The 23437-nt window shown below is 33.9% G+C and overlaps 1 protein-coding gene across 1 annotated transcript in view; it reads left to right on the plus strand.

The window, feature by feature from the left end:
• Positions 1 to 4763: 4763 nt before the first annotated feature.
• Positions 4764 to 23437, plus strand: part of LOC144447450 (BCL11 transcription factor A-like) — a 38144-nt gene continuing 19470 nt past the window's right edge. The window contains exons 1-2 of the mRNA XM_078137484.1: positions 4764 to 4860; positions 19666 to 20058. Coding sequence (XP_077993610.1) covers positions 4809 to 4860; positions 19666 to 20058 — 445 coding nt within the window. The 5' untranslated portion in view covers positions 4764 to 4808. The remainder of the gene's footprint in view (positions 4861 to 19665; positions 20059 to 23437) is intronic.

Genomic DNA, 23437 nt, shown 5'->3' on the forward strand with positions numbered 1-23437 from the left:
AAAAGTTTGTTGAGTTGAATTATGAAAATACATGAGAAGCATTTAAGAATAAGCAGATAGAATTTTGTTTCACAGCTATAAGTGATTTTTTCGTTTCATTCAAGTTGACCAGTCTGCCAAGCACAAAAACCACATCTTTAGCCTCAGTTTGACTACCAACAGTTTACCCATTTGCTGGGACACCTTTGAGTAATGCCAATCAAAATATTGGACCAATCCGTCCATTAATTTTTGAGTTTTATTTATTAGCTTCTAGACCAAATTTGACCAGTATTGAAGAAGCCATGCAGTCATATCCTGTATTCAACACCCAAGGTAGGCAACATGCCACCCCAATATCAGACAAATCCACAGAACACTTTCTGTTTAGGTCTTTTGACCAAAAACCAAATTTTGAAACCAATATGGCCATGTCATGAATCTTCCAATTACCAACCTAGATCCAATGCTTAAACTTAACATCAAAATAACAAAATGTCCTCACTAAATATCAGACCAATCCATGAAACAATTTCTGAGTTCAGATCAAACTGCATTTTGTGACCAATATGGCTATATAATTCTAATCATCCAATCACTGACCTAGATCCAATGTACAATGCTCAAACTAGACATCCAAGTAACAAACATCCCCACCAAGTATTGGCAGTCTATTTGGCATAGCCACATACTTGTACACACACACATACATACATACATACATACATACATCCACCTACACACACACACACACACACAGATATGCCACTGTAATAAATCAATATCAATTTAATGGACAAATACAAAGTCACCTCAGTACAAAATCATTCATATAACAGCTTGGGCCCTCAAAGCTATTTTGATTTTTCAAAATTGAAACATTTCCCATATTGATAAATTTTTCCAATTATGAAAATATGTGGCACTCTGTCAGCTTTTACAGTTTCTCCTCACTATGTGAGACAAACAGATATGTACAATATACATGTGGGAATTCACTATACCCCGGTAGTACTTCTACAGTATATTACAACAGTTTCCCATTGACGGAAATACCCCTCATAAAAAGTGTCTACAGTGAAATTAAAATGTCACTATTTATCCTGAAAAGAAGAATTTACTACGGACAGGTGGACACACACAAATGAAGTGTAACTTACATGAATCACACACCTCAAAGACAGGTTTTCATTCAAATGATACAACTTCAAATCTTGTGAAGAAACTTTGCCATGTAATTAAATGCCTGTAAACCATACAGCAATCTTTTATTTCCTTAGTGATTTCATGAATGCACAGTTTGATAAATAAATAATTTTTCAGAAATTTTTTCCTCATTCGAAATTAGCATAATGTGAAATTTTCAAGTTCAGACTAATTTTAATGTATAGTTTGTTTCCAAGTGCATCTTGCATGTAAATTGATTTTTCTAAATGAGGTCAGCAAAGATTTAATGTCATAGGCCAGGCAGGTGTGACTTTTCATTATTGTGAGTGCCAGTACCATGTAACATGCTATCGCCATTGTTACTACGTTTTTTTAAATAGAATTCTTGACCATACGGTAGCCAAATACTTGTTCTGTACAGGTCAATATGGTTATTTTTGGTACCAGACATGCAAATTTTATTTTGTGTTTTTTCATCATACTCTGATGTATACCAACAATGCACTAATTAATATGTGACATTTTGTTCTGTTTTTCTGTCAATAACCTGTTATCTAGTTTATTAATCCCATATGTACCTTGTTTTATATATCTCACACGATATACACCCAGTTTATTTGCTGTAAGAGGGACTAAAATAAATAAATTAATGTCTGAATTAAATACATTGATTAGTATCAGAAATGCTAGAACTGCCAACATGTCTTATATAAGATAATAAATAAGCTCAAGTGTGTTTTAAAAAAAGTGGGATCCATGAGCCGTCCACTTTAATATATCATTAAAGGAGTTTTAGTGACTTTATTTACTGCTTTAGTTGTTTTTATGATCATTGAGAGAAGAGAGATGGATTATAAAACCATGAGGAAGTAAGGAATCAGTCAGAGAATGCAACCTGTAGGTAAATGAGTGTTGTAAATAAAATTAATTTAGCCTTGCTGTTTTGTATTTATCACAGTAATTACTATACAAATTAGTTGAACTAAAACAGGGACATATATCATTAAAGACATTGAACAACTAACATAGGGAAATCTGGATTATCAAGGTGGATCCATGAGGAGTGATTATCGTGATTATTACCATACTTTAGGTAACTAGGGGTGAGCTGGGTTTATAAGTTATCGATATGAAGACTTGATAAATAAATAAAGGATGGTCTTGATTGCTAAAACAAGTAGGATGATCTGGATTATCAAGTTGAATACATTAATAGGGTTAATCTGGATTAGGAGGGTGAAAATGTTATACGAAAAGATCTGGATTAGTAATGTGTACATTTAGATTGGGATAGGCTTGAATATTGTGGTAGGAATGGTCTGGATTAAGATTAACCAGATGATTACATACATAGGGATAATCTACATTCGTATAATCTGGATTATCAAAGTGAATTTAAATATACTGGGATGATCTGGATTAGCCATATGGATGCTGAAATAGGGACAATCTGGATTATCGAAGTGAATCTAAATATAGTTAGATGATCTGGATTATCAGAGTGAACAGGTTATAAATGATGACTGGATTATAAAGATAAATTAGAAATGTCTCGATTATGAGGTAACCAAGAATGATCTGGATTGACAGGTAACATGTTAGTAGAGATGATCTGGATTATCAAGGTAAATACAAATTATCTGGATTATCAAGGTATTAAAATACAAATGATCTGGATTATCAAGGTGAACAGGTAACATGTTAGTACACATGATCTGGATTATCAAGGGAATAGCTGATAACTATTAGATTATCAATGTGATCTGGATTACCAAGTTAACAGGTTAGTAGAGATGATCTGGATTATCAAGGTATATAGAAATGATCTGGATTATCAAGGTATAGAGACATGATCTGAATTATCAAGGTAAATAGAAATGATCTAGATTATCAAGGAATATAGAAATCTGAATTATCAATGTAAATATAGAAATGGTCTGGATTATCAAGGTGACTAGCTGGTATTTGGTAATCAAATTATCAAGTTAAATGGAAAAATCTGGATTATCAAGATAAGTAGATGTTATCAAGGTCAATAAATAAATAGGAATTATTATACGGAATTCCACTATTTTTTGAAAGAAGATATGTTTATATTAAGTATTTATTCTGTTTTCTCCTTTCAGAAACATGTGTTTTGGGCCATCTTAGAAAGAAAGTACATTTAAGCCAGTAAATATTTATGATAGATTTCTCTCCTTTTTTTGTATGAATGGTTTGGATTTATCGTAGTCATCCATTTTTAATAGTTTATGAAAAAAAGATATTTCTTTGTCCCCTCACATATACTATTGGGTTGTTTGGGCATTGTTGTTTTTTGGGGTTTTTTTTGTTTGTTTTTTTTTTGGGGGGGGGGGTTGGATTGGTTGATTGGGTTCTGTAATATTTAAAAGACAAAAATAAGTTTGAAAATCCTAGAGAAATGTTGTGCAACTATTTCTTCTTTTCTCAGTTCTTGAAAAAAGCTGAAATAAAGAATTGAAAAAAGTCTTGAAAATGATCACGTTGTTGTTTGCTGGTGTCTGCCAGAAAAGAATATTGATGACCTCTGTGTGCATCAGGGAAGAAAAATTTCATCCAGGTATAAAAAAGCTCATGTTGTATCAATAGTACACTACAAGCAATTGGACATGTCGGTAGATTATGTAAAATACTTTGAAGGCAGTGCAATGGATGTACTCAAGCAATGAACATATAACAACAAAGATTACTTGGTTTTATAGAAATAATCAGCTGATGTTTGTCTGATGTATTATTGCTGATGTTCTGATGGACAGTACCTGTACCTTTCATGATTTATTCAGCAAGGCTGAGAGGAATGTCCTTCCCCAAGTGAGCTGATATAATGGTCTGCTTTACCATTTTCTGCAACCCTGGAACACATATTTAATGTCAAACCTCAGTGTAGACCTGTGCAGTCAACAAAAAAGACAAGATGCATGACTTTCCAGCCAGATATTGGCAATTAATTGATGCATAGAATCCCATCTTCTTTAGTAGTACTATCACAGAAGGACGTAATGTGTACGCACAAAGGTGTTTTAGCCTTGGTACACACATCACACACACAATAGACTGTCTTCCTCAATAGCTAGCTGTACACAGCTATACTGTATGTGTATGTGCAAATACGAGCGAATCACATTGGTTTAAAATATCAGTCTAACTAGTATAATCATTTATGTTGCCTGGCAACCATTTAAACAATACATCCAACCCCCAAATTTGTGTTTGGAACTTGCCAACTTTTTCTGACTCAACTTCTAGCATTTCCCACAGAGAATAAGTGTGCACAATGAGAAAGTAAATGCACATTTACTGACCAAGCAAATGATTTACTTCTGTACATGTCATATAAAAGCTGTTGATTTATTAAATCAACACTTGCTGTTATTGGGGAAAATAACATTTTTCCTATTTCAAATGGATCACGTGATTGTCGCAATTTACCTTTTTTTTATTTTTCCCCTCCCGGGGGTATCCATTTGCATTTCTCGACTAAGCTAAGGACGTCACCGTGTCCCTATTTTAGCCAAGCTGGGGACTTCAGACAGTCTGCGTGATCTATCCCATCAACCTCAGCATATAGCCGCCATTTTTATTATTGTATTTCTTTGTTCATATTTTCTTGCAAAATATCCATCTTCACCCGGCGTTTCAAAATGTCGCGCCGAAAGCAGGACAAACCACAGCAAGTCAAGAGAGCGCTAGCAGGTAATGTATGACAATTCGAAAATCTTCTAAAATCTACGCAGCGACGGAAAGTGAGAGCGAAATTACGAGGTCTCAGGACGTTGGACAAAAACGAGTGGTCAAGTGGTGTACAGTGGTGTGGGCATAATGGCGTGTACCGTGTCTTACATGATCGTATTTCTTTGTCTACCTGAAACGACACAATTTTCCAGATGGAACTGAATTTTAACAGTTATTTTAAATTTAATTTTACACATATTTTCAGCAAGTAAATGGAAGGGTGATTTAAAAACATCGCCGAGTCAGTGCCCTTCAAAACCACATTTTGGGAAAATATTTCGCTGGGAATATGAGAGTTGTTGTTGTACATCGCTGATGTTATAGCCAATAGCCATTGGACATTTTATGAATGTGTATGACAAATGGAAATTAATTTAGCAAGCGATACATCGCCGTAGCTCGAAAAACTAGTAACGCGAATAACTTTTGCTTACGGTGGAAAAATATGAACGAAGGCTAAACGTGTTCGAGTTATGTAATAACGTTTAGTGATGTATTTTGACAGCGAACGAGCGAAAGCGTAATGGGGAGCATTCCCAGCCTTGACCTCCAAGGTCAAAATAAAGAGTGCTGTTTGGAGAAAATACCAACAAATGGCACTTTTTGTAAGTCTATCGATACACTGTGCTGTCAACAAGATGTAAACATTGCGTGATATGCTCGTGCGATGTGCTCAACGTGGTCAGTAGTATCGTATACGGGTATTTTACTAGAAGTTGGATAGACGGAGTAGAGCGCTAGCGACGGATCAACTGTCAATGCCTGTGACCTTTTGTCAACATAATAACGCATGTTATAAGCATTCAACTTTAGCCATTCAATGAGTAATTTCCTGTCTTGTGTGTCCGAGGCATGTTTTTTTTCTCGGAGCCATTGTGACCTTAGATGACCCCTGGCGTTGTCCAGAAACAAAGGTCGGAACGTTGTTGATTTGCTTGATAAATTATTAATGACGTTGTTGGGTTGTTTAATAATAATGGTATTAAGGTCCTTAGATCAGTAAATTTATAACTTGTATCAAGAAAATATAGCACAATATCCCTGGTTCCATACTAGTGATGTTTGAAAGAGTGGAGTAGAAATAGTGTCCATAGAAAGAAAACGACTCTAATTGCTGACCTTTCCTGTCTGTCACTTTTTGAAAAATAAATTTGAAGTAAATTTGTTGTGTCTGACTGCAGTTTGGGTTTACATGACAATTGTCATAGCTAATTTCTTCATTCTATTGACCTGTGTTGGCTATTCTGTGTTCTATACAGTAGGAGGCTTGAATATGTGCTGAAGGGATGGAATACCTCACACTTCCTTCAATACATTTGTAGAATTACAAAGAAAAGAAAGGCAAATAGTTATTTCTCTTATTGCATTGATTGTGTATATAATGGTGTAGGCAGACATTGTTCAGTCATGTGCAATTTGTCACCAAATTTTAACATTAGTGGTACAAGTGGTCTGTATATAATAAGATGTATTGTTTCACTGGTCCATTCATCTAGTTCATGCTTACCAGCCAGTGTTTGTTCAATAATTGTATTTGCTTAGTACTGCCAGTTACGGTAGGTTTCTGTTTATTTTCCAGTTTCATTGTACAGTTTTATTTCATTTTTATTTTTAACCTTGTCTTTACTAATTTATTTTAGATAATTCACGTAGGTTGATAATATATTTTTAAAATGGGAGATTTAGTCTACAGATAAATATGAATTTATATTTTTACAAAAATATGTGAAAGCTATATGGAAGACTGGTATTCCGTTGAAAGGCAAAATGTGATAAGGCTTGGCCCTTTTGTAAGAATCTGGCTGAAAGCAATGATTTTCCCTCACCAATAGATCATTCTGAGTCATCAAATATCACCTTCCACCATTTTGTTCAATACCGTCATGAATGTTCGACTGAAATTCTAGCATTCTTTAACTAAAATAAATAAAGATCGCTTGCAAGACAGTGGCTTCAAAAGCAATAGCTAAAACAGCAAAAATATCTGACCTGTCAACATGCCAGTTATAGAGTATAGGTCAGTATGAAAAAGCTTGTGCTTCTAAATTACGCATCAAATACAGCCAAGTTTGCTTCCTGCAATATATTTTATTTGAAATATCAGAATGACAAAATGAACAAGAATTAAAATTTGATTATTGCGTATAGTTTTATCTCGGTTGTGTATGCTGCAGCATTTGTAAGCTCTGATTTTGCAATACATTATTAGGCAAGCGTAATGGCAAATGGGGTTTTTGTTTGACTTGCCATCACTCATGGTAGGGAGAAATTTATAGTGCAGTGGTATTATGAACAATGGTCTTTTATGGGGTCATCATTTTCAACATACACGCCAGCAATCAAGAAAGTCTCAGAGATGATGGTAGGATCTATCACTAGAAAGGAGGGAATTGGATGTGATGAATGTCATGATAAGTACAGGCATGATATTAAAATTCACCCACGTAACAGGAGTAAGGTGTATCCGCTGGTCTGCATCGACAAATAACAAAAAATGCTGCAGTGAATACACAATAGCTACAGGGGGGGACACCCACTCCATTTCTTTGGAATTAATTGTAATATCTAACTCAGATGGAGGTGATGACGAATCATTTATCTTCTTCGCTCAACTGACCACTGTAGTATTTTCGTCACTATTTACTAAGTCAATGTAACCATAACGGTTGCAGCTTCATGTAAGAGGGATCCTGTACTACAGCAAGCAAGCCTTGACATTTTTCACCATGTTGCCTTGGCCCCTTCCAACAATCGCCACTCTCCCTTTGCAGAATTATCCTGGCCTTGAGGCTAGCCACTACGGTTACCATGGCTACTGCTATTCACTGGAAAGCAGTATTAAAATGAAAATGCTCTTCCCTTTACAAAACACTGGTCTGCCAATTTATCCACATCCATCACTAGCCATTGTTCGCATCATATTGCTATCTTCAATAGTCCTTTTCATTCAGCCTATATGGCTGTGGGGGTCATATATTGAAAGAAAAAAAAAGTTGCACAGACAAAATATATGAATACTGCTACTTGTAGTCAGTCTAACTATCTGAATCTGTTTAATATTTATGGTGGTAGATGGGTTGCTGTTTGCTCATTTACACTGAATCACTGATAATGAGAATGCATGAGAAGGGAAACTGTAGCAGTGTTATTGATTGCAGTTTCACCCATCAAGTATTCTAAATTATCCAAACAAAGGCAGCTCTTTTTTTTTAAATTTATTTTTTATAACTGTTTCATAATGAAATCAAATTTTGGCAATTTATTTATTATCTGTATCAAAATTGAATAATGAAAATATGAAAGCAACGTGTGCCACCACAGCCGGGGCAGGAGATCAGCTTGACAACTGAAATGATACATATATAGTTGGTCCATTTTACTCAAGCCTGAAGGTAAACTGTGTAAGGTCATATAAATATCAAAACTAGTTTGCAGTACAACTAAGGTGCATGAACTTGTTTCTTTTAACCCATTCCCTTGACCACAGTTAAACAATCCAAGGAAGAGTATGTCAACATGTACCTTAGCACATCCTATAATTCAAAATCAAAGTTATGAGACTCAGTACAATCACTTTATAGCACCAAAATGTGATGATAGCTTTGTAATAATATAAATACTGCATTGTACAATATCTACCCCCCAAAAAAAAATTACCTATACATATATATATATATATATATATATATATATATATATATATATATATATATATATATATATATTTCTATATATATATATATATACATACATACATACATACATACATACATACATACATACATACATACATACATACATACATACATACATACATACATACATACATACATACATACATACATATCGAGCACTGTTTACTCCAGTATTGACATATTACATATACTGAGTTATATATATATATATATATATATATATATATATATATATATATATATATATATATATATATATATATATATATATATATATATATATATATATATATATATATATATATATATATATATATGTATATATATATATATGTACATATATATAAGTTATGCAATTTTTGACAAATATAGATTCAAAACAGTCTGAAATATCCATACTCTCATTGATTTAATCTCGACTTATATTTGCATCACTCAGCTCCCTGTACAGTTATACACTGGCACACACAGATATACACACATTTACCAATACACATGTCGTAAAATAATCACACAGAAATTTGTTGTTGAAGTAGCATTCTGAGATTGCATTTATTTTCTTTATATCAATATCCATGAAAATTAATAATAAACCTGTATTAAAATCTCTGATGGCTTTGGGACTATAAATCCGTCAAAATGTATACTGAGGATTTTGAAAGATTAACAGGACCTTTTGCTACTGATAACAGCAGTTGTGTCTACTGATTCATCCTCTTCTAACATGCACAAATCTTCTTTTCTGTTTTCCTTTGTTTGCTACTTAGTCCACATTGACAATATTTTGTATAATACCACCTAACTGATATTGTAATGATTGTAAACTTTAACCAAAATCAAACTCTCTATTTTCTCCCATTTTCAACATAGAAAATGTCTGTAGCTCAACTCGTTTCTGCATTCAAATCAGTCGGAATGAAATTTTGCTATTCAGTATAATACTCTAATCATGTATAATTTTCCTGCACCCCTTGTTTTCCAAGGAGCTTGCTTTCTATTGGGGTAGCTGCATTTGAAAGCATTATTTGTAGGATCGTGATAATAAAGCCAGTCATTGTGGTGTATAACTGGACAGACATGCTACAGTCAGTACATTTATTTATTTTTTTATTTATTGCACCCCTTTTGTAACAGGGGTTCACTATTAAGCATGATAGGAGCAGCACTAACAGAAAATTAAAATACATACACTACTAAAAAATTAGAGAAGATATGACTAGTATAATCATATACAGAAACAAACAAAACAAAGGGAGGTAAGAAGAGTGAGAGAAATAAAACTAAATATATAAATACGGTTAGTTTATGCAGTTCTCATAGCAAACCGCAATTTCATCTGGAATTAACATCCACACAGGTGCCTTAAATTTGCTTCCTTTATTGAAATGAATTTGTCAAGAGTGTTTGTTCATTGATCAGTGACAAAAGCTGTATCAAATTCTGTAGCTTCCACTACAGTGATTGTGACAGTGTCACTACCTTTGGCAAGCCATGCACCATGGCTGTCTCTCGTAATTGAAATTAACAGCTTAATCAAATGATCAGCCAAAGGTTTGAGAATTTCCCTCTTTCTTGACTACCAGCAGTTAAGAATTTCAATTTAATGAATCGACTAGTCTATATTGTGCTAGTATTTGGCAAATGTATTCACAGAGATGCAGTTCCATCAAAATCCTCAAAAAAAAAAGGAAATTTATCTGGTTATGTTTACGTAATGTTTCCTAACACTTGTATGAAAGTGAAAACGGTTATGAAGCATGTAGTGCTTTCATTCCTTGATATGTTTAATAGCGAAATCATAATTCAGTGTATTCAGTCAAGAAGCAGGTATGATATAAACGTTACGAAACAAAAAATCAAGTATTGATGTAGAATTGACAAATCCTAAACAGATGCATGTAGTAGACGTCCCTTGAGAGACAAACTGTCTTGAGGTGACAATTTTTGCCATACCCAATAATTACAAGAGAAGTGATGTCATGCTTGGGAAATGCATTAAGATTTGAAGTGAAAATGATTGAAAGGGTCACTTGGGATAAGAATGGTTGTGGAGAGAGCATGCCTGCTGATATGCTTTGTTGCTTATTCTGAGGACTGGCATAAAATCCCAGACACACAAAAAAAGTGTTCAGCATCCGTCCTTGAGGGTTGGACTTACTACAGGGTTCTGTTAATGTGAATGGCAGTGAAAATTAGACTGCCACAGATGGTCAGTACAGGTGTACCATTAGTTGCCATAAATGGCCATGATCATAAAAACAACAACTTTGCATTATATACTTTCAGAGAGCGTGTGTGTGACAGTTGTGCATGCCTGCTTGCCTCACACTACTGTGTCCTTTGTTTACTTGGGGTTTGAGGGATTTAGTCTTATATATGGCTAGTAGACATGCACTGGCCCAAAGAGAGGCACCAGGTGCATGGCTGCCAGACAAAAGCACTCATGGCCCTCAATGCATGTGGTCACATTGTGCCCTTTGATGACATGTGACCAGTGGACCATAACTAGCATAAAGCCCCATGAGATGGTGTTTTCATGCAGTATGCTCTTCTCAAAGATGCATGTTTGACATTTAAGCTTGCTAGTAGTATATAAACCATATATTTACTTTCATTGTAACATATAAATTATTTTCACACTCATTCTGAAATGTAGTTCTTAATTTTGGGGGAAAACAGTTGTCAGAGTGGATTCCTTAGTGAGATTATCAAGTAAAGTGTGCATACAACCTATTTACCTTGTACAAGGTTTCAAACAAAGTTTTCATCCTTATTGTTAAAACCACGTACTTCCATGAATGCTTTTTTCAACCTTTCATGTTCTCTATATGCTACCCATGCATATAGAGAACAATAGAGGTATATTTTTATAGTATAGAAGTATATAAGTGAGTGAATTCTTAAAAAATAAGATAAGTGCATAATCGTCCATCTTACTTTCTAGTTTGACAACTTTTATCACCACCAGGAAAAGTAAGTTATGCAATATGAATAGTTACTGATGGGGAGGGGGGAGGGTTAAGTAAAATACTGGGAAACGATTACCAGAGATATGTATTTCCGTGTATGAGGCATAGCAGATATCAACCAGTATTTTCAAAAAAAGTTTTGAGTAGTAGTCAAAGTGTACATTAAGAATGAATCGTACCAATCTGTAGTATAGATATCTATCATTAGTCTATGTGAACTTGACCACCATCAGCTGGACATTATTTATTTACTTTGATAGATAATTGGTATAGTCATAATTTCATATTACAATTTATGTAACTACTACATATTACATTTTAAAGTATATATTTACAAAGCCAATGACATTCTGGCTTTTTGAAAAATGGAGGAAAAACTGGAATTGATATAGATGAAGATTCACATCCTGATGATAGATATTCTTAATGGCAAATAAATACCCATGCAAGTATAGTTTTTAGTTCAGTGTTGCCATCAAAATATATAACAAGCAGTATTTTGCTTTTTCATGTGATGAGCCTTTACTGATTCTGCAAACTGACATTGCCCCCCCAAAAAAGACAGTTGACCTTTCAGGACGAATGAGCTGTGTATAAAGAAAAGTCACTAAAATCTTTATCTTAAGGGTTTGTCATATACCTTAGCACTGAGGAAAATAATATTTGGTAACAAAATTGAAGAAAAAAGGAAGATTTATGATTGAAGTTATGTTTTTCATGTAGAGCAGTTGACTTAACAAACAAACAAACAAGCAGACAGACCACACATGGTATTGATATCATCAAATATGTAATAGTTCTATTTGGACAAAGTGTGTCTGGACATATTGAATTATTGCCCGCTGTGGAATACATTCTTTCTGTAGTTTTCAATGATACATGGCTTGACTCGAAGTGTATTAGACACTTTGATACCCCAAACTTGTTTTCGTATTTGTTGCAAGGTAAACAAAACTTTGCAGTGTTTCATCAAATGAAAATCTATGAAGTTGGTAGAGATGTTCCAACCATTGCCTTCACTCAGAATCCATGTCTGTGATGTACAGAAGTCATTCATAACTTAGTATTATAAAGCATTCAATTTACTAAAAGACTTATACATAGCAGCAGATGATCAATTGTAATAGTTGAGATCCAAAGCTATGCAGATTCAAAGATCTGTATTGTCCATTTACAATTTTCAGTCATCATCTCAAAAAACCGTGAGTGTCCTTGTTGTTTTCAATTCAGGAACAGTAGAGATACTTTATCTTGTCAGACTAACAGCAAGGGTCATTGCTAGTCCAGTCCATGGAAACTGACTTGGCCTGTTGCCCTGTCGGGCCAAAGTAAGCTTGACTGGCTTATTACACACCCTGGATATTCTCATCACAATTAGCGTGTTTTATAGCATACATACCACCTAAGCATGTAATGAACTTCACACTATGTCAAATACTACAACACTAAAATGATGGGATTGTTACCTAAAAAACCATCAGTAACAGAAACAAAAACATGCAATTATTTTACAGTTTTGAAGAAAAATTTGAAATGAACTATGAACTGTTTTTGCCATGGTCTTTGGGGGAGTTGCAGCCAGTTCCATTAGCTATGATCATAGCAGTCGTGTATGTTGAATATTGATATGACGGGAGCTGTGTTTTTCTCTCTCTACTACACTAGGGACAACTGATAATCACCACCAAAGATTAAGTGAAATTCTTTGAGGGGAATATTAAGCTCTTGTCATTTACGTCAGCCTTCCTTTTGGTAGTTTGATGATTTTCAGAGCATAGAACATTAAATATTTACCGCTGTAATTACATTCAATGCAACAAAACAATCACCTACATTCAAACAATGCTGTTGAGTTAGTGAAAAGTAAGTCTTTTTTGACCAATGTTAAACCACAATCAAGATGTAGAGTAATATTTAATAAAAATGTTGTTTATGTAATCAGGAATTTATTTTATAAACTTTTATTTGAAAAGTCTAACAACACTTTGTCCCTAATATGTAAACTTTGTCATTTCATAGTGTAAAATTCTGAGAAAGTCATGTAGATCTAAAACAACATAGTCACTGAAAATTGTCACAAAACATGGTCTAAAGTTTATGTGGAATATTCAAGGTAATGAAAGGGTCTCAAGATTTTAGTGCTGAAAATTTACTGTATGTGCACGACATTGCTGTGTCAAATGTTTGAAATGAAATGTCAGTGAAACAACCAAGTTGTGGTGGGCGACTTTCAAGGATAGAATATCGTGATTGTCATAACACTTAAAGGATGATCTGTCTTTGTAGTACCCAGGAAATATAATGTATCACCAGGGAACTTGACTAGCACTGATAAGTACAACAGTAATCCCACGTCCAACTTTTAGCTTAAATAGTTGTTTCTGCAAGATATTCATGATAAGAAATGGAAATACCTCCATCAGAGACTGTTGTAAGGTGTGAAATGCTGTCCTTCTGTTTTGATCCATTGCTTTATACTTGATCCGACAATTTGATGCCAAAGGTGTCACTTACTATTTGCATATTCTGTGTTTCCAGCATAGGTGTGATGAAAGGCTGAGCAAACAAACAAACAAGTGAACTGTCCTGTAATGCGTATTTTGTATGATGAGATCAAATTATTCCAATTTGATAAAGTCCCATGGTACTGTCACACACCAAGTGGCAATAACAATATTCATATAACTGACAAAATACTGCAACTTTCACATGCATGTAGATGATTGAAAGTCCTCAGTGGCTGAACACACACAATATTTGTTGGACCTGTTTACATTTCATTAGTTATGAATTACAACTGAGTATAGTATTATGGCAGTGATAATAAAACATGTGTCTGTATTGTGTGTATATCTATGTAACACCTATAGTAACTATTTATGCCAAAGTCTTGCGTCATTTCAAATCACAATTTGTACAATTATCATATTTGTACAGTTATGACTTGTTATTATCACAAACTTAGAACTGTGCATACACTAAATGCCAATTTTCTATGTTTTTCAATGTTTAAATTTTTTCATTCATTCATTCATCCTTCCATTTGTCTAAGTCATTCATTCATTCATTCATCCATCCATCCATTCACTTGTTTGTTTGTTCATTTATTCACTCACTCACTCATTCATTCATTCATTCATTCATTCATTCATTCACCCATTTTGCCTGGCACTGACAAAAACACAATTTGTGATACCATGAAAAAATAAGAACTCAAAATATGAATATTTGCAATGCATGAGGGCAAGCTTTCATCTGCCATTATCATACAGATTATGCTACAGATAAGTAAGTGTATGAATACAACTATTTAGTAGTTTGTTGAATGATACAATTTATCATTATCACCCATGGCGTATTTCAAATTAAAACAATGTCATGCATAAGTGAGCTATATTTTCAACAACAACAAAATTAATGGGTGGTTTGCAAGGCATATAAAGTTGGCAGTATTTTTTCTTCCAAGTGTATGTTAGAGCATTGTGAAAACCAGACACAGCAATAGAATTGAACCTCAAAATTTCATACTATACTAAAAAGAATCCCAAAAGCACTTCCTGTAGTCTTTAGATTCCTGCAATGTGAATATGTTACTAGGCTTTATTGATTCTTACATGGTCAATTGTTCTCTGGTCAAATTTGACCTTGCACATATATTTAGTATTGAATGTTGGAGGGTCAATAGCCTCATTTCGTAAAAAATAATCATGTTTTTTTTAACCATAGAGTTCAAGGTTATTATGTATGTGACAGTGTTGGTTGGAGACTTTGGTTGTCATAATAATGTTTATTATCAAATCATTATATGTTCTAAGACGGTATGCATATGTTAATTTTATATATTCAAAGCACAATATATATTGCAGCATATACATTGGGATATACCACTCTCTGATACTTGCACAAAATATTTCATTTATTGCCACAAAAAAGGATAATCATCTTATAGCTGTGTATTACATTGTAAAAGTCACAAACTGAAAGAAAGACAGTCATACACATACGTACGTACATACATACATGCATGCATGCATGCATACATACATACATACATACATACATACATACATACATACATACATACATACATACATACATACATACATACATACATACAGAACTGAAGAGCCTCTAAGGTAAAATGTCTTGTGTGCCTACTTTTGGCTAAATGGGCCAATTTTACAGCAGTTACGAAACAGTGAAATTATTCCCAAATTGTAGAATTGCAATAAAAGTATACAGTAAATGGTTTGTTTTGGTGAAAAATTGAAACTATAATCTTGAAAGAGATAGGGAAATGGGATAAAATCCATTTTCTTTACCATAGTTTTGGAGGAGTTCAACCCAATCATAAGTAGACTTCATCAACTTATCACAGTGCCTGTGGTGAAAACATTCAGTGATTCTCTGTGTGTTTTGGATGAAGAAAATTTCAAACTCAAATGGTAATGCAAGGTAGTGAAAGTCCATATACCTGGATCATATTGAGGGTTTTCTGGCCATGGCATGTATAGTTACTTTTGAGGGGATTGGAAGAAAAGTCAAAAGTACTGTCATGATACCACCAATGTGACCTGGTTTGAATGGGAATATGGCTGTATATGTATACATAAGAGATGAGGATGGAGTGTGGTATAATGAATATCATCAAGTCATCACAACAAAGGAAGTCATTGCAGTAGTAGGAACTACAGCATTGGTGGTAACAATTAACATGCCTCCTTGTATTTACTATACCTAAATTGTCTAATAATGAGGGGGGGGGGGGGAGAAGTTCAAATGACACCTGTGTGTTTATATTTATTTGATTCTTTTGTTGTTCCTCCAGCATCACTCCAGCTAGATAAATTCCACCACTAGAAACAGAAGTAAAGTGCCAAGAGACACATTAAGTTGACAGTAATGATTTCACTGTAAGTCTCATCACAATTTATCATTGGTAATCCTAGCGACTGAGGTACATGGATTTTCTGGTGATTGGTCTCACTATAAAACCATATTTCATTGTGTGTTGGATTATATTGTGTATTTTCTCCAAAGTGCTGTCTCCAGTTGGATTAGTCTTCCTGTAAGTTGCAGTATTTGGGAAATGGAAGAAAATAGACAAAAGCTTGGAATATAACAGGATTTGGTATTCCTTTTATCTTGTCATCACAAAACACCACTCGTCCCTCCTTCTCCATCCTTTTATTCCACACCAAACTGTAGAAAAAAGGTTACTAAGTGAAACCTTGAGCATAGAGTTTTCAACTGTGGTATTGTCAAGAGGTAATTCCCAGTGGTGTTGAAATCTCTGTTTCTTTGCAGCAAAGTAAAACGATAACTGGCCCATCCACATAATTGATAGCTATCATGCTGCAAACTGAGATAAGAATTCATCAATGATACAAAACAGTCTCTCACAAAAATTTCACTCGCCCACAAATTCAGCTGGAACATCATAGCCAGTATCGAAGACTTGCATTTCAAACATCAATCCTTTTTTTCGTGCAACCTTTTTTGTCATGATGCATAGACAGTTTCATGCATTCCTCAGGGAAAGGGGTGTGTTATATCTGTTCCCAGATGTATTGCCACTGACAAATACAGAGAAAATATCCAGATTGTGACTGAAAGCAGTATTTTAATATCTGAGACACCAGTGTCTGTGAACTCCGCATAATGCCATATCACAAATGGAAGCTCATCTCTGAAATGATACAGTCATTGAAGCATTTAAGTACTCTACCATGATATGAAAGGATGTATGAGGCAAAATAATAACAGCCAAGATGAATTTTTCACCATCATGATTGTTCACTGAATGCACCCCAATTGTTGGTTGCAGGCAATTTTTTATCTGAGTGTATGTGTCTTTCACGGTTAAATGATCCGAGAACTAGCATGATAGCTAACCCAGGCAGGGCACAACCATGCATCATATTTTCAACTTTTTCTTTGTTATTTTAACTGAGCAATTTTTTTTTGTTATCTATTTGAAACAAATTATTAAAGAAAAGAATTTAGCTGAAAGTACTCGTATAACAGCTTTCCAGGCTCAGAAAATCCTGCTAAATATTACATCACCTTTACCCACCCTTAGGCATATCATGATCATGTATCAGCCATCCCATTGCTACAGAAACGCTAACTGGCTCTACGCTTATCATACATTTAAATCGTAGGTTTTCAGCTTAGATATGCCTACGTTGTTTCTCAATGTTACCAGCATAATAACAGTGTCGTTGAAGAGAGTCATAAATTTGAGGGATAATTTCAGATAAGCTCACATCACTGGACGTGCATGCTTGTTGTAAGATGTATCCTGACATTAAATTTCCATCAACGTGTAATTACAAAGCCATGGAGTTTGGATGTACCAGGCAAAGAATCTCAATTGGCTGAGTTTCGATTTTGTTGGTCGATTGGTTCTTCCATGCCAGTGGTTTTATTAAGCCTCCCAAGATAAACCTAGCAGGTCATCTTTGCTAATATTGAGGAAGCTGAGGGATAAAAAAACCTCTTTGAGTGCCCTTATAAACGATGTTTATCTACTGGAATAAAAGTACTGTACATTAATTAGACATCTTTGTATGTATAAAATCAATGTCATTTGTTGTACTACTTACTGTATTAGTACAAATTTCAATCGGGGTAATTTTCAGTCAAGTAAACTTGAAATTGTATTTATATTTCTTTTTTGTTGTTTGTTCTAATTTTTGAATAACAGGGAAGAGAAGTAGACAGAAGCAAACAAAAAAATCACTTTACTGAGAAAAATTGTATTGACTGATATTATCTGAATGAGTGCAGAGTGAAATGTGTCTACTCTGGATACTTTTCCATCCAGTAAAGAAGATAGTTTAGAATTTCAATCAGTTTCAATATTCAAAGGTGATGTCTGGTCTGCGTTCTCATCCTAGTCATTTTACCCTGTGCCCTGTTGTTTGCAGCTGATGATCTGCCTTGTTCTTTCTAACAAACCCCAGTGGGCCAGTAATGTTGAATTCTATTTATCTGCATATTCTTTCATGCACATTCTCATATGACATCACTTTGTAGTCTGCCAGAACCATTTAATTATAACAACAAATAATTCATACTTAAATAACACAAGTGATGGCCAATATTGTCTTTTGTTTTGGCATATAAAATGTTGCCTTTACTATTGCAGTTGGTAATTTATTGATTAACACAACATAAAAATATGTATAATATAATATTTACATATTTTGATACGGATATATTGTTGGAAGTTGTTTTATTGGCAAGGTTGCATTGCATTGTTTGTTCAGTGTTTTGAAAGTTTTGACATGATTTCCATCACCTTAGTACTTCATAGTGCTCTTTGAAACTATAAAAGAATAAACAATAATTCAGCAGGCAAAAAAGATTAGTCTGTGAGTATAATTTCTATAATGGGAAGTTTGTCTTATTTTCCAGTATCTTTTGTTCCAACACTTCTCTTTTGTCATTTCTGTATGCCATGTGAATTTCTAGCACACTGCCCTCATTTCTAGTAACCACATTTTTCTCATTTATTGAAGTAGCACAACAGGCATATATCAGAAGTCTGACATTATTGACATGATTAAGTGATACAGTGTACAGATATTGCAAGCTTTGCAGAATAAAAATCAATGTTGTCATTTAGAAACTTGTGGTATATTACTTTAAAAACAGTTTTAAAAAAATCTCTTGCTAAAAAGTGTTGGGTTTCTGTGTTGTAACTGCATCACATACAGTATTAATTGTGGTATTCCCTGTTGAATATGAAACAGGATCTGTAAAGATGCCTTCTGAAGATAAACGTCACCCGGTTATTAGACACATATAAGTTTTTTATTACACGTGTATGTGCTAAAATAAGCCCAAAGGTGTTATGCAAATCGTAACTTTGGTTGAACTTTTACTACTGTAGTTGCAATTTTCTATTCAAATCAATACTTTGAACTGATTCAAATTTTAATTTGTGAATTATTATTCAAATTTAGGACTGATTCACACTTTATCTATATATGCAAATTTATAATTTATTTATAATGTATACCACTGATTCAAACTTTAATTTGTGAATTTAAATGCAGTGATTAAAACTTTAACTTGTGATTTTCTCTTTGCAGTGGATGAGGATGAATCCACAGGTATTTTCACATCACCAGAAGCCTTGGAGGACGACGAGGAGGAAGACGATGACATTGATAGAGAACGTTACACACCTAAGCTGCCAAAACTAGACATGCTAAAATGTGGAGAGTGCCAAATGGATTTTGCTCTAGCTGACATTGTTATATTCATAGAGCACAAACGAAAGGGTTGTAAAGGAGGCATAGAAATTATGGGTGAAGATGGAAGTCTGCCAGATGATGAAGTCATGGTCCTGCGTACAGAGAAAACAGCGATAACCACGCCAATCAAAAACAGAACACCAAGTAACAGCAATTTTAACAGAGAAACTAAGGAAACTACATCTTTAAAGTCACAAAATTCACCCAAGACAAGTGATGCAGAAACAGGTATGGTAGCAAGACAAGGGAAATTAGTTGTAGAAAATATATTAAAAAAGAAAGTATACATCTTCAAATTGCCAGGTTTGGAATGTGTTTGGACGTTATTTTGATTTTGTTTAGTTTGTCATTTTTTAACATACAATATATGGTAACCTGGCATAGACATTAAATATAATAATTAGCCATAATTGAGCAAGAATATAGTCCTAAATCCAGCATATTTTAGAGTTTCATTCACGTGTATAAACATTTAATACCATCATTATGGATTCACTTTTACTTTTGATGTACAACTCACATTATTGCCAACCTCTTTCGTAATAATTCACATTGGAATAGAAATAAGAAGAGAAAGTGCACATACAAGTTCAAACAAAAATAATCCAGGGTAAATATTTTTGTAGATTATAGGAGTGAAAATCATATTTGGAGCCTACGTCAATTTCATAACCATGGCAATTGATGCAACAACATCTTCACCAAAATATAACATGTACAGTTATATCAAATGTCATGATGAGCTTGTGTAAAATCTTTGTTCATATTTACCTCATGTCAATGAACACCTGGATTTAAAGTCTATGGTCTCAGAGGTTATGAATATACAATTATCTGTACTATTTTGGTTCTCCATTTTAATATAACAATTACAATATTTTTTTCTGTTTTTAGTGACCATATACATATCAAATTTATCGAGAAAGGAAGAGATTCAAATACTAAGGGAGGGCATGGGCCATACACATTAAGTTGGTTTGAAAAAATAATTAATAAGTGAATGAAGTCGATGTATGAGTATTAAATTTCCTTGTGTAGGTCAATGCTGTATGTCAACCAATGTGATTGGATAGCATCCCTATATGTACACCGTACTGTGTTAGTGTACACATGACTGTCCTGTACTTGTTCTGAGTGTCAAATAATTACATTAATCAATAGCAGTGCTGTCATCAATAACAGACCTATCAAAAGATGTTGAAATGATGTATCATATATAACACTAAGTAACAAGCTGAAAAAATGTGGTCTATACTAGTAGAGCCATGGTCCAGTCAGCATAATGTACCATATGTTTGAACATAATACATTGTATGCATTACATTACCGCTGGACCACCAATACATGAAATGTAAGGTGATGAAACAGCTATGTGAACTGTGAAATGTCAATTTTGCAACATAACACAACAAAAATCGAGGTTTGGCCCTGTTTTTGCACTTTGAACCATGATCAAAACTGTACCTTGCATTTGAAAGGTCATAGGTCACCATATTTGTAATATTCGTTTCTCCAGAGGGAAGCGAGTGTAGCTGTATCATTTACAAACAACCAAAAATAATGTGTAGTTGTATGAAAGAATGAGAAATGAAGAATGGTAGTTTCATTACATGTCATCAAACAGACAACTCCTTGTGCGTCAACACTTGGATAGGTTATCTGCGTGACAGTGATTAACTTTATTTCTGACATGAGAGTGAAATTAACATGCATCAGAGACACGTACGTGTAGTTTGCTTCATTACAGCTCATTCATTTCATGGTATCACTCAAACCTGATAGTTGCTCATGGCAATAAGACGACAGTATTTGCATACTATGCTGGCATGTGTCTAGCTATAGTGTACACTGATGAAGAAACCAGAATATAATCATACCATGCATGTATACAGTATTATCAATATCTGTACTGAACTTCATACACAAGTGTACATGTAGTCGGTCAGTCTGTTTTCTAAAAGCAAGAAACCAGAGTGTAGTGAAGGGAAAAGTATGCATATATGTACCAAACTTCTTTTGCCCAGCTATCGTGAACATGTCCTTGTAATGCAGTATGTTCTGTATTGTGCTGAAGAAACCAGATTAATGTGAAATAGTCAACAAATATTATTTATTCCATATCAATATAGTGCATAATTTGTTTCTGATTAAAACATTTACACACAAAAAACCCCCACTATATTGTGATGTCCAAAAATATTTCTACCACACATCAATATCAACATATATTTACTGATTTCCATTTGTCCAACTATAGTGTACATATGTAACAGGGTACTTGTATATTCTTTATTCTGATGAAACCAGGACATTATGAAATAAACACATTTGTATTCATACTATAGATATACAATATATTACAAATATTAATCATTTATACTAATCTGTCTTGACATGGTGTACTTGTATTATAATATTCTGTTTCTAGTGAATGAAAACAGAATATTCATACTGTGTATTATCAATATCAATATACATACTGTGTGTGTAGCTTGTCATTAATATTGTACTACAATGTATATATCTGGTATTGTCATTTCTGGACATTTCTTCCAAAGCTTTCCTTCTTTGTATAATTCATCATGTGCAATCCAAGGACATTAAGTGATGATGCAAATAAAAACGTGTATTAGAGTAGACAAAATGAATTAGAAGTCTATATGGCTAGATGAGATCCTAATTAGATTATGTACACTGACCATAGAAATAGCAAATAGACCAAAATTGAAGTAAATATGATGTTTTCCACCACTACATAGATTAGTCAAGTTTTCACCGTGGGCAGTGACTAGACAGTTCAATGTGAGTCAGGTGTTCACCCATTCATACTGGAATTCAGATGTTGTGAAAACCTGTGACAGCACTTATTTGTCATTTGAAACTTACCAATGTGTGAGCTATGTACAATCACAATATCAACATGTTACTACCATTAACAGAATCATTATAAACAACAATAAGAAAACAGAGTACCTTTCATCAAAATTATCAACATTTTGTGTTATAATTTTCATGAAACATGCAAAAGTCTATGATGATGATGATGATGATGATGATGAATATTTCAGAAAACAAGATATTTTTTTATGTTTTCAACATATTGTTAAACATAAAAAGAAAAGGAGGCTATAGATCAACAAATCTCTGTTCTTCCTTTGGTAGTTATTATTCCTCATGGTAAATGTATTATACAGAAAAGTTAAAATAATAACACAAGGAAAGAAGCTTATAGAAATATTTATATAACCATTATTTGGAACAGTGAGTGACTAGTTTAATCACTGGGCTGGTAAGTGATATTTTTTATGTAAGATAATACTATAACATGTCAGAAGTTGTCATATAGTATTAGGGTTAATTGAAAAAGACATGGAAACATACATAACTGGCACAGATGTGTGTAAGACATACAAAAGTTCAGGTAATGTGAAATGTGTTACATGAATTATTTCATTTTTAGCACAACTGAACTTGTTCAGTAGTGCTATAGGGATCGCCCGGCGTCTGTCTGTCTGTGTGTGTGTGTGTGTGGATGTGTGTGTGTGTGTGTGTGTGTAAACAACTTAAAGTCAAAAACCGCTGAACCGATTGCCACGATATTTGGTGG

Source organism: Glandiceps talaboti, chromosome 2, assembly GCF_964340395.1.
Source record: "Glandiceps talaboti chromosome 2, keGlaTala1.1, whole genome shotgun sequence".
Classification (NCBI taxonomy): domain Eukaryota; kingdom Metazoa; phylum Hemichordata; class Enteropneusta; family Spengelidae; genus Glandiceps; species Glandiceps talaboti.